Source organism: Dipodomys spectabilis, unplaced genomic scaffold, assembly GCF_019054845.1.
Source record: "Dipodomys spectabilis isolate Male_0828 unplaced genomic scaffold, ASM1905484v1 ptg000108l, whole genome shotgun sequence".
In the NCBI taxonomy this organism is placed as follows: Eukaryota; Metazoa; Chordata; class Mammalia; order Rodentia; family Heteromyidae; genus Dipodomys; species Dipodomys spectabilis.
In genome coordinates, this window is record NW_024870785.1 from 13,213,557 (window position 1) to 13,226,767 (window position 13,211).

The 13,211-nt window shown below is 37.1% G+C and overlaps 1 protein-coding gene across 4 annotated transcripts in view; it reads right to left on the minus strand.

Moving 5' to 3' along the window:
• Window positions 1–13,211, minus strand: part of Znf280d (zinc finger protein 280D) — a 77,429-nt gene that overhangs the window by 36,667 nt on the left and 27,551 nt on the right. For all 4 annotated transcript variants that reach the window (XM_042687516.1, XM_042687517.1, XM_042687519.1 and 1 more), the window contains exons 7-11: window positions 12,358–12,467; window positions 9,402–9,625; window positions 5,320–5,477; window positions 4,363–4,463; window positions 2,818–2,964 (exon numbers count right to left, since the gene is read on the minus strand). In XM_042687516.1, the coding sequence (XP_042543450.1) occupies window positions 2,818–2,964; window positions 4,363–4,463; window positions 5,320–5,477; window positions 9,402–9,625; window positions 12,358–12,467 (740 nt within the window). The remainder of the gene's footprint in view (window positions 1–2,817; window positions 2,965–4,362; window positions 4,464–5,319; window positions 5,478–9,401; window positions 9,626–12,357; window positions 12,468–13,211) is intronic.

Genomic DNA, 13,211 nt, shown 5'->3' on the forward strand with positions numbered 1-13,211 from the left:
CTGATTAGTACATGTTAACTGCTTGTTTTTTAATGACCTAAAAAACTTATTTGACACATCTAAAATTCTTTCATTACTTTTTTTTTTTTTTTTGGTCAGTTGTGGGGCTTGAACTCAGGGCCTGGGCACTGCCCTTGCGCTTTTGTGCTCAAGGCTAGCACTCCACCACTCTACATCCCTATTTCTGGTGGTTAACTGGAGGTAAGAGTCTCAAGGAGTCTGAGCAAGCTGCTGGCTTTGAACCTTGATCCTCAAATCTCAGCCTCCTGAGTAATTAGGATTACAGGCATGAGCCACCAATGCCTGGTTCTTCCATTACTTAAAAAAAAGTCATATAAGTTGGGTTGTTAGCTCTAAAATCATCAAAGAACTAAGAAAATAATTTTTTAAAGAAAAAGTTTACAGCTTGAAAGATAATCTTGAAAGATAATGAGACAGAATCAGCAATTCTGTCCAATGTAATAATAATGTCATCTCGATTACAAGTTTATCATTCTACTCAGCTATGGTTTTCCAGGCTCTCATAATTATACAAAATGTAGGGCTGGGAAGGTGGCTCAGTGGTAGAGCGCTTGCCTTGCATGCCTGAGGCCCTGGGTTCAATTCCCCAGCACCACATAAGCAAAAAGAAAAAAAGCCAGAAATGGTGCTGTGGCTCAAGTGGTAGAGTACTAGCCTTGAGCTGAAGAGCTGAGGGACAGTGCCCAGGCCCAGAGTTCAGGCCCCACGACCAGACCCCAAAAAAAAAAAAAAAAAATTATACAAAATGTAAATACAATGAAGGGTGCTTGATGATCCTTCCCCTATTACAGATGTCTTCCTATCTACCAGGTACTTCAAACAAACAGAAATAAAAAGTTGGGCACTTGTGGCAAGACAACTCTGGATATAAAGATATTTGATTTTTGATTATAAATAACACAGCCCACATACTGGGTTCACACGTCTCATTCACAGTTACCATTATTCTCATATTTATATCTTAGTAAAGAATCTAGGGAATTACTGCTTTATACTTTACTCTCAAAATTAAAGTTCAAAGATAAAATATTGAGCATTAAGAATAGTATTTCCCAAACTGCTGCTCAAAAAATGTTTAAATTAAAATTTCAAATAGAGGGTCCAATGGTCAAATAAGTTTGGGAGATGATACATACTATATCTTTTGCTTGGAGATTTACAATGTCCATTAGCATATTAAAAGTTCTGAGAAGTCCTGTTTTAAAAACAAACAAAAATGTTTAATTTTGTTAAGTCTCAGTAAGACTTCTATACCAGTAACAATTTGTGGGACCCCAACTAACACCTGATGGAACATTGTTGGGAAGATCTTGACAGAACTTCTCAAGGGTGGTAGTGTCCCAGACACAACTTAGGTCATCCCAGATTTATTTGAAAATTATACTTTTCTGATTTTTCCAATTAATAACCACAACTTGAATTCAAGATTTAGTTAACACTGGAAAGTGACAGCTTTCCTAGGAAAGGTGAATAAACTAGTGTGCCAATCTAATCTAAACGGTGCTAAGCTTTTTAGTTATTACACAGTCAGAGTAAGGAATGCAGTGGACTTCCAATTTTGACAATACTGTTGCTCTTTCTGGCACTGAAAAGCAGGATTAATGTTAACTAATTAATATGTAGTTAACTAACATGTTAACATTAAAATTAACATCTTTTATCTCAATAAAGCAACAGTTTAATTGCTTCAGGAAAAGAACCAATAAATATAGTATCAGAAGGAAGGACATAAGCACTAACACTGAAATCCCAAAATTTCACAGCACAACTGGCAACAATTATCCAAGAAACAAGCTGTGATACAAATATAATTCCCTGACAGAGTTCATACACTGACTATTCAACTTTGTTTCCTTAGTTGTGTATCTATGAAAGACCGCTTTGGACCAATAATGACAACACATCTTAGAAATCAAGGGTTAGAAAAGTATTTGGTGTGTGTGGGGGGGGGGGGCGGTATTTGAAGAGAAAAAAGAAAATGAGATTATGAGTCCTCAACCATTTTTTTTTTCATTTCAAATCCATCTTTTCAACTTTTTTTTTTTTTTTTTTTTGCCAGTTGTGGGGCCGAAACTCTGGGCCTGGCGCTGTCCCTTAGCTCTTCAACTCAAGGCTAGGCTTTACCACTTGAGGCACAGTGCCATTTCCTGCTTTTTCTGCATATGTGGTGCTGAGGAATTGACCCCAGGGCCTCATGCATGCAAGGCAAGCACTCTACCACCGAGCCACCTTCCCAGCCCTTTTTCTCATTTCTTGAGATTAAGTGATATCAATCCTATATTTACTTAGATCCAAAAATAACCAGTCTTGGGGCTTGAATGCAGAGCCTAGGCTCTGTCCCTGAGCTTCTCTGTTCAAAACTAGTGCTCTACCACTTGAGCCACAACTCCACTTCTGGCTTTTTGGAAGTTTTTATTAGAGAAAAGAGTCACAGATTTTCTTGCTTAGACTGGCTTTGAACCACAAGCCTCAGATCTCAGCCTCCTGAGTAGCTAGGATTATATACATGAACCACTGGTACCTGTCTAATAACCAACTTTTAGATATTCAATTTATCTTTTCTATTTTCTTACAATTTTAGGCTTCCTATTCCTATTTATAAATAATGAAACTTATTGGCCATGCCTTCACTAGAAAGCAAGGAAAAAAAGTGAAATTTTCACAAGTAACTCAACATAATATGTATTTGCAAATATATTTTTGTACAACTTTGTTCCCTTGCAAAATATGTATAATCACTATCCTTAGGCACAATTGTTTCACTAAGACACAAGATAAAAAATTAGTACATCTCACCTGATGCTTCATATAATGATGCATATAGGGTGTTGCAATTTTGATAACTTTGAGGCAAAATGGACAAAGTAAATTCTTAGTGTTTTCATGAGATGTTCGAAAATGAGTTTCTACATCAGAAAATGATGATGATCTATAATTGCAAACCTAGAAATAGAAAGGTTTGGTTTTATCTGAAAACCTTTATCTGATGTGCAAAATAGTAACAATAACAGATCATATATTTAAAAGAGTACTATACTACTCATGCAGGTCTGATGCCTGTATAACCCAAGAATCTGACCAATAAAATTACAAGAGACAAAAAAGCTTTGGGAATGCATCCCCAAATGTAACTAGGTCCTACATTTAGAAATTAATATTAATTAATTAATTCAAAAATTAATCACCCACATCTAGTATTGAATTTTGGAACCTTTTTCTTTTTCCTTTTTGTTTGGTCATGGGGTTTGAACTTGGGGCCTGGGCACTGTCCTGAGCATTTTTACTCAAGGACAGTGTGCTCTACCACTCTGAGCCATAGTGCCATTTCCAGTATTCTGGTGAACTGGAGATAAGAGTCTCACGGACTTTCCTATCTGAGCTGGCTTTGAACCATGAGTCTCAGATCTCAACCTCCTGAGTACTAGGATTACAGGTGTGAGCTACCAGGGCCCAGATGGAACCTTTTATCTGGGAAAAAAAAAAAAAAAAAGATTTTCTTCCACTGCATAAAACAGTATTCTTTTTAAAATTCTAAATAGCTTCCAGGATATGGCAGTCGCAATTTATCTTTCTCTTGCTTTTCAATTCCTCCAAGTTCTGGAAAAATGGTCTCAAAACATTTGATAGTTCCTAATAACCAATAAAATTTTGCATTTTCCTCCTCTAATTATATTCTTCCCTTTGTGGAAAGTCCCTATTTGTCTCTTCAGCAGTGCTGTTCAATCTAGTTACTAGAGTGAGCCAGTTCACTGCCTTCCCATTATATAATGAAGGAGTAATAATACCATGGTAATTTCCACTAATAAATTATTTACAAGAAAGATATTAATTTTAGCAACCAGTTTTACCTGGTTAAAACAGACAAATGTTTCATGATACATAAAAATTACATGAGGGCTGGGAAGGTAGCTCAGCGGTAGAGTCCATGCCTTGCAAGCATGAGGCCCTGGGTTCGATTCCTCAGCACCACATAAACAGAAAAAGCCGGAAGTGGCGCTGTGGCTCCAGTGGTAGAGCGCTAGCCTTGAGCTGAAGAGCTCAGGGACAGCGCCCAGACCCAGAGTTCAGGCCCCATGACCGGCAAAAAAATAAAAAATAAAAAATTACATGAAATTAAAAATCAGTGTCCATAAATACGTTTTCTTATAACACAAAACACGTATTCATTTTTTTTTTTGCTGATGGCTACTTACTAGCACAATGGCATAAAATGTGGTTATCATAAACTCTCAAACCTAAAATAATTTCTATCTGACTCTTTACAGAAAAACAAACAAAAACTACCAACTGCTAACCTAACAAGCTGAAATCTTTTAAACAGTGATTAAGATGTGTGTGTACCTGGCAGATATATGGCATCTCACCGGGTTTATGATTGTCCTTCATATGTTGTAAAAGAACGTGTTCTGTTTCAAATGATAATTCACAGATTTTACAAATGGCTAAAATTGAAAAGGAAAATAATATTACAACATTTTAAGACAGAAATATTTTAAAATAATAGTGATATTTTAACTGAGTGCCAAGCAGTGTTCTGAAGAATTAACTTACATTAACTTACTATTCACGCTGATTTTAATTACAGGAATTAAGGAAGGCATTTTCATTACCATATATCAAGTTGCAAGTAACTTGCCTGAATTCATGTAGCTATAACAAGGTACAGTCTGATTGTGTGTCCCCACATGCACACACGTGCATGCACGCACCAGCCAATTGAGCTTAAACTTGGGGGCTGGGTACTGTCCCTTAGGTTTTTTTGCTCAAGGCTGTTCTTTACTATTTGGACTACACCTCTATTTCTGGCTTTTGGCAGTAAATGGAGGTAAGAATCCCAGGGACCTCCTCATATAGGCTGGTTTTGAACCTTGATCCTCAGATCTCAGCCTTCTGAGTAGCTAGGATTACAAGCATGAGACATTGATGCCCCATTCAATTTTAACTAAAGTTGATTGCCTTCAATATCTGTGATTTCAGCTACTACTATTGTTATTTTCCTTATTAAAGTTTAAATGAAGGGCACTGTTTTCACAGTTTTCAACTGTAGTTAAAACTGTGGTTGAGGTCCCTACACACAATGTACAACTTATGTCAAGGTAGTTACTATAATACATTTATTTGCAAGAGACTTTAATTTTAGTAACTAATTTTATTTCAATATTTATAGATATTAAAATTTAATTTTAAAAAATCTGATCTCTCAAAATGTACTTATATTTTAATAGAATTAAGGCTTGCTCATAGCTTGTATTGTCAAAATCAATTAATATCCAATACTTAAATGCAACTGCAACTCACTAGAAAAGTCGTGAGGAGTGTGTGTACTCTCGATGTGGCACTGCAGCTGGAAGGGTGTGGGAAACTGCCGGTAGCAGTGCTGGCAGGTGGTGTGGTTTTCCCAGCTCTCACTGCTCTGCTTCTCAAGTTCCAAGTGGTGTTTCATGTGGTTCATAAACCTGTAAGTGATCGTCAACAGGTGCAAACATTCAGACTTAGAAACAAAAAGAAAATCTTAGGAGTAAGTATTTGTATCTAATTCTTCAACATATAGAATATAAACAATCCAGAAAAACCATCGTTTCCTTTAAGCATCTTTTCATCTTTGTTTTAAAATTCATTAATGCAATCTGAAGTAGCACTAATTTTATCTAACTCATAGTCATTATTCCAGATTAAAATGTGTTTTTAGATAAAACAGTAGTCTTTCCATTCCTAAAGTATTTTTTATGTTTTAAAATAAATACCAAAAAAAAAAAAAAAGAAACCCTACAACCAAAAGCAGCTAGCGTCCTAGGAGAAATCTTTTAAGGCCTTGAAGATACATAATAGATTCCAGATGCTTAAAAGACAAATTACTGGTATTTTTACTTGTGTCTTGGTTTTTAAATGCATGTAATAGCAAATTTAATGTCTACAATTACATGAACCTTTGTTTTATGTAATGATACCAGTTTACTGTTAGTACAGACTTCATTACAATGTGCAGACTGTGCCCTTTGAATGCAATGTCCATTTTTCAGTTTTATATTCTGCTGTTTCAGTTTCCCTAAAAGGATTCCTAGAAGCAGAACTATGAGCTTCAGCAGCAGAGAGTGCAATATAAATGTGTATACCTACATAAAACAGCTTGCTGAAGCTTTTTTTGCTGAATCTGAAAGTAAATTTACTCCATCAAAACAGTAATTTTGTGGACTGAGTTAACTTCTAACAATTACTCACTTTGAAATACTAAAGGAAATAATCTTAAAATCTATATAACGTCAACAATCTGTAACAATCATCAAAAAGGCTATATCTTATGTTTTAACCCCTCTTCAACACTACCTCTTGAAATTATCTTTTCTTCTTACTTTTTTTTTTTTTGGTCGGTCGTGTGGGGCTTGCACTCTGGGCCTTAGTGCTGGCCATCACTCAGCTCTTCAGCTCAAGGCTAGTGCTCTACCACTTGAGCTACAGTGCCACTTCCGGTTTTCTGGTGGTTTATCGGAGATGAGAATTTCACGGAGCTGGGCGCCGGTGGCTCACGCCTGAAATCCTAGTTACTCAGGAGGCTGAGATCTGAGGATCACGGTTCAAAGCCAGCCTGGGCAGGAAACTCTGTGAAACTCTTATCTCCAATAAACCACCAGAAAACTGGAAGTGGCGCTGTAGCTCAAGTGGTAGAGCACTGGCCTTGAGCTGAAGAGCTGAGGGACAGCACTTAGGCCCAGCGTTCAAGGCCCACCACTGACCAAAAAAAAAGAAAAAAAAAGTTTCACACACTTTCTTGCCTGGGCTGGCTTTGAACCTCAGATCTCAGCCTCCTGAGTAGCTAGGATTACAGGCGTGAGCCACCAGCACCTGGCTTCCTTCTATGGTTTTAACATGTTATAGCTTAGCAAACACCTACAGGAAATCTTAGAAAAATATTCATATAGAGAAAAATATTTACATTTAGGGAAAGTATCATAAGCCAAAAAACACACAACTTATAAATTGATGCACTTCGGTAAATATCTATATGAAGAAATCCCCTAACTGTTGAAATGTTCTCAATTTTTATATGAGCCCCTATCTATAGCTTACACTTCTCAAGCCAATATTTTAGAATGAGGGAAAGACAAAAAGGACATATTTTTTTAGTTATATTTATACATCAATCTGGTTTTGTCCTTCAATTAAAGGGAAATAAAACAAAAAGACTGTATCATAATATATTGACAGAAGTAGAGACCTTGATATATTCCTTAACATTTTATAAAAACAACAATTAGCCTTCCTAGTGTTTCACCAATTAAAGACAAAACATTATATAATGTGTTCAACTTATTTGGTCATGGAGCTAAGGTACTTACCATTAAGATTACACTTATGAAATAATATAAAGTGCTTAATTCCTAGATGTTATCAAACACAGTCTGCTTAAAATCTTCAAATAATCTGATGTTGTAAATATCTAGAGCTAATCTCCTAATTATTTTGTACAAAACATACCACACCCATGTATCTGAAGTACAGTGATTTACTTGGAAATAAAAAAAAAAAAATCTGCAAGAACCTAATCAGCTAGTGTGAATGGAAGTAATCAATAAAATATGAAGCTAGGGATTCATTCCTATAATTCTAATTACTCAGGAGGCTGAGATTTAAGGAATGCTATTCGGCGTAAGGAAGCCAGCCACAGAAGACAAATCTGACGATTCATTTCCAGTTGACCACCAAATAGCTAGAAGCGGAGCTATAGCTTAAGTGGTAGAGTGCCAGCCTTGAGCAAAAAAAACCCAAAGCAACAGCACAAGGCCCAAGTTCAGCCTCAGTACAGGCACCAAAATAAGAAGGATAAAACAAGTATAGTAAAATGTTACAGGTAGAATCAAGATGTTAAGTGTATAATATAAAACTTAAATTTTGTATGAATACTTGAAAACTTCTATAGTAAAATAGTAGAACAACCTTGCCAATATAAATGTCAAATTATTCAATTAAGGAAAAATATCATTCAGTACAACTTGTTATTCTGTTCTTGTTACTTATATAAGAAGCGATCTTCCAGAATATATAAATCAACTCAAAGTTTTAAAAAATTGTGTGTATGTATGATCTTGAAAATTCTATTGGGGGTAAAACCTCTAGCTTTGAAAGGTGTTAAAGTTTTAAAAATCAAAGAAGACAAGTCTGGCCCGGCATTGGTGGCTCATGTCTGTGATCTTAGCTACTCAGGAGGCTGAGATCTAAGGATCATGGTTCAAAGGCAGCCCAGGCAGGAAATGCTGTGAAATTCTTATCTCTAATTCATCACCAAGTAACCACCAGAGAACTAGAAGTGGAGCTGTGGCTCAAAGTGGTAGAGCAAAAATGCTCAGGCTTAGGCCTTGAGTTCAAGCCCCAGGATTGTCAAAAAAACTAAACTAAACTATTTTTCTGTGTGTGCTGGTACCAGGGTTTGAACCCCAGGCCTAGGCATTCATGTCCCTTAGCTTTTTCTTTTTTTTTTTTTTGTCGGTTGTGGGGCTTGAACTCTGGGCCTGGGCACTGTCCCTCAGCTCTTCAGCTCAAGGCGAGTGCTCTACCACTTGAGCTACAGCGCCACTTCCGGTTTTCTGGTGGTTTATTGGAGATAGGAGTCTCACGGTCTCTCCTGCCCGGGCTGGCTTTGAACCGCGATCCTCAGATCTCAGCCTCCTGAGTAGCTAGGATTACAGGCGTGAGTCACCAGCGCCCGGCTCCCTTAGCTTTTTCACTCAAGGCCATCACACAGCAAGTTCGGTGAGACTCTTATATCCAGTAAACCACTCAAAAAACTGGAAGTGGTGCTGTGGCTCAAGTGGTAGAGGGCTCTCCTTGAGCTGAAGAGCTGAGGGACAATGCCCAGGCCCAGAGTTCAAGCCCCAGGGGAAAAAAAAAGAGAGAGAAAAAGAACTGGTATATCTAAAATATTACTTTTCCTCATAAGATATATTTTTGAAAATTTACATGTATGAATTAAAGACTTAATCACTAAATAAAAGTAGTATGGAGGAGGTCAATTTTGACTCTTCTGTAGAAATGTTTCTTCTTGTAATATAAAGTATAATATTTAAAGATAGCTAAAAAATGAAAAACACATATAAAAATGTCTAGATCATTGCTCAAAGAAAAAATTAGTTCATTTTGTCTAAAGTTAAAATAAAGTTTGTTCTTTCTTAAGCTATGTGAATGCAATACAAATAAGTAGTCGGGAATCAAATTACAATACACAAGAAAAGGCAAGAGGGCTTTTTAAAAAGAAAATTGGCTTTTGTTCTTAGCAGAATGTTAAAACTGATCATGTCTAGAGTGGCAGAGAAAAATACGAGATAAAGATACACTTATACCTGTAGTATTTAAATTTTCAAATTGAAATAAAAAAAGTATTAACATACCTAATATTATTTTTGAGAACTTTCAAGCAACTGAAGCATTTAAAGGTTGTATGAGTCTTCTGTTCTTCCTGGATATCTCCTTCATGTTTTCCATAATAAAAGTCATTAACTAACATGATCAATTTTCCTTTCTCTGAATCAGCAGTCATAGCTTTATTTGCTGTATTTGAGTTTTCTGTTTTATCTGGTCCCAAAAAGTCATTTATCATGTCTGGACAACAATACTAGATGAAAAAATAATAGATACTTTTCTTACTTAAAAAGAAATAAAATAGCAAAAATTGATTATGTGTTCACAACTAAGGTCAGACCATATAAAACTATCTGGTAAAATATTCAGAAAAACAGTTACCAAAAGTTGTGGGGCATATGGTAATACACACAATTCAAATACTATGTATTATCTTAAGGAACAAAAAACAAGTATCAAGCCTGGTGCTGGTAGCTCACCCCTGTAATACTAGCTACTGTGGTTGAGATAGGAGGATCATGGATTTGAATCCAGTGGTTTGATGCCAGTCAGGACAAGAAAGACTATAAGCCTTTTTTTTTTTTCTGGTCCTGGGGCTTGAACTCAGGGCCTGGGCGGCGTTGTCCCTGAGCCTCTTCATACTCAAGGTTTGGGCTCTACCACTTGGGCCACAGCACCACTCCAGGTTTTGTAAGTAGTTTATTAGAGATAAGCCCAGGCTGGCTTTAAAAGTAGCCAAGATCAGGGTAAAGGCATGTAGTTGGTAAACAGATCAGAGAAATCAAAGACTTAATGAGCTAGGCACTGGTACCTCATTCCTGAGGAAGTACTGCTGTGGATCAAAGTGGTAGAGCCTTGAGCTAAAAGAGCTCAGAGACAGTGCCTAGGCCCTGAATTTAAGCCCCATGAGATAAAAGACTCAATGGTAATAAATCTTAAAAAATGGCAGGAAAGGGAGCAGAACATAGCTCAGTATTAAAATGCTTACCCAGCACATATGAGACCCAAAATGATAGATAGATAGATAATAGATATAATAAGATATAAATATAGATACATACATATATGCAAATACATAGCTAGACAAGACAGACAACAAAGCTCTACCCTTTGCTTGCAAAAGCTGGGAAAGAAGGAAGGACAATGGCAGAAAGTAACCCAGACCTGATTTCGTAAGGAGAAGCTGAAAAGGCAATCTACACAAGCAATCTGATTCATGAATCACACATAGGGAGCTTTCTATTCGGCAGTTGTACAACCTAGCTAGAAGACTAACACTATTTTGCCAACCTGTGCTTTTCCTAAAAGGAACCTTGTACAAAATAGATAACCTAACAAAATCCTAACCATTCAACAAGATAGCACTCATATATAAGCAAAACTTATAAATACAAATATTTCCAACAAAAAACTTTCAACAGAAACATGTTGTCATGAAGCAGATACAGATTAAAAAGTGCTCAAAATTTTTGTCACAAATTTGAATTAAAAATTTTTTTTTGCCAGTCGTAGGGCTTGAATTCAGGGTCTGGGTGCTGTCCCTGAGCTGCTTTTGCTCAAGGCTACTGCTTTTACCTCTTGAGCCACAGTGCCACTTCCGGCCTTTTCTGTTTATGTGGTGCTGAAGAATCGAGCCCAGGACCTCATGCATGCAAGGCAAGCACTCTACCACTGAGCCACCTTCCCAGCCTCACAAATTTGAAATTTTTAATTAAAAGTACTGACTGTAAAGAAATATAAATGTTTGAAGAGACAGCTTTTTTTTTTTTTTTTTTTTGTGGGTCATGGGGCTTGAACTCTGGGCTTGGGCGCTGTCCCTCAGCTCTTCAGCTCAAGGCGAGCGCTCTACCACTTGAGCTACAGCACTATTTCTGGTTTTCTAGTGTTTTACTGGAGATAGAAGTCTCACGGTCTTTCCTGCCTGGGCTGGCTTTGAACTGCGGTCCTCAAATCTCAGCCTCCTGAGTAGCTAGGATTACAGGCGTGAGCCACCAGCACCCGGCCTGAAGAGGTAGCTTTTATAGAGAAAAGTCATTCACAATTTAAGAATCATATCTTTTTAAAAAATGGGAATAATGAAGAGGGGAGGGGGGAATAGGGATGGGAGGTGAGGGAGATGGGAAGGGATAGAAAGGGGAAACAAAGGAGGAGGCAACAATGCTTGCTAAGAAATGTACTCATTACCTTGCCCATGTAATTGTAACCCCTCTGAACGGTATTTTCACAATTAAAAAAAAAAATGTCTAAAAAAAATGGTAATAATAACCTATAGTTCTGAACTTTACTGTCCACAAAAGTACAAAAATAGAAATATATAATTATTAATTATATAAATAATAAACTAGGTCTGGATGACGAATATAAAATTCCATACCTTGAAAAGAATAACAGACTTGTATTTAATTTTCTATATAATATTGTAGAAAATAGCTCATACATTTTTCAAGAAGGAAAATCAGGTGTTTGTAGAAACTTGGGTTTTCAAATTAGTACATGTTTAGAATGCCAGTTATGTCTAACTGCCTAACAATAGGAAAAACTATCAAATAACTTTCTAAAGATTAAATAATGTACGTAAAGTTTTAGTTTTAAGTCTGACACATGGCCTCAGATGAATTGTTATAACTGTAAAATATTCTAAACTGACAGTATAGTTTAGTAAATAATGATTAATACAGTATTTTGCCATAAATCAAAACAAGTATATATATATATGTATATATTTTTTTGGGGGGGGGGGAGGTCCGGTCGTGGGGCCTGAACTCTGGGCCTGGGGGCTGTCCCTCAGCTCTTCAGCTCAAGGCTAGCACTCTACCACTTGAGCCACAGCACCATTTCCAGCTTTTTTTCTGCTTATGTGGTGCTGAGGAATCGAACCCAGGGCCTCATGCATGCGAGACAAGTGCTCTACCACTGAACCACCTTCCTAGACCCTTCAATGATTTTTAAACTTTAAAAAAAAAACTAAAATTTGAAAAGGTTTACCTGCATGTGATTTTTCATAGGATCCAGAAGATTGAAATGAATATTGCACTTTGGACAAGCTCGTGGAAAAGGCGTTCCATCTTTAGATTGATTTGATGAAGTATTTTCACCTAAAATAAATTCAGAATACTTATGATTCAAAACGTATTACCTTCCTCAGGAGGATCAAGGTTCAAGGCTAACCAAAACAAAGTTCCCAACCAACAGGCAGGTAGGGTGATATGTACTACCACACAAGTCCAGCTATGTGGGATGCTGAAATTAGGTGGATCAACATTTTAGGCCAGTCCAGGCAAAAAAGTTCACTGTATCTCAAGAGCACAGTGGCATATACCTGTTATTGCAGCCCCAAAAGGAAATGTGAAATAGAATACAGTCTAGGCATGAACCTGGGCAGAAATGGAAAACTTCTCAAAATAACCAGTACAGCCAGCCACCAGTATCTCACATCTGCAATTCTAGCTACTTGGAAGGCTGAGAATGGAAGTATCATGGTTTACGCCAGCCCAGACAGAAATTTGAGAAATCTATTCCCAACTCATAGATGGGTGCTATGGCACACATCTGTCATCTCAATCTGTAAGGAAGGCTGACATTGGGAGGATCATTCCTAGGCAGAAAAGTTCAGCAAAATCTACCTACCTATTGGAGACTCTGGATACAGTATCTCATACCTGTGATCTTAGGTGGTGGTCAGGAAGATTAAATGTAGGCAGAATGAGGCTCAAGTTTGTATCTGAGCTGTAGAAGCAAGACCCTATCCTAACAATATCAGTAAAAAAACAGGGCATAGCTAAGTGGTATCATGCCAACCACCCATCAAGTATGAGGGCCTGAAGTTATACCCTCAGTGA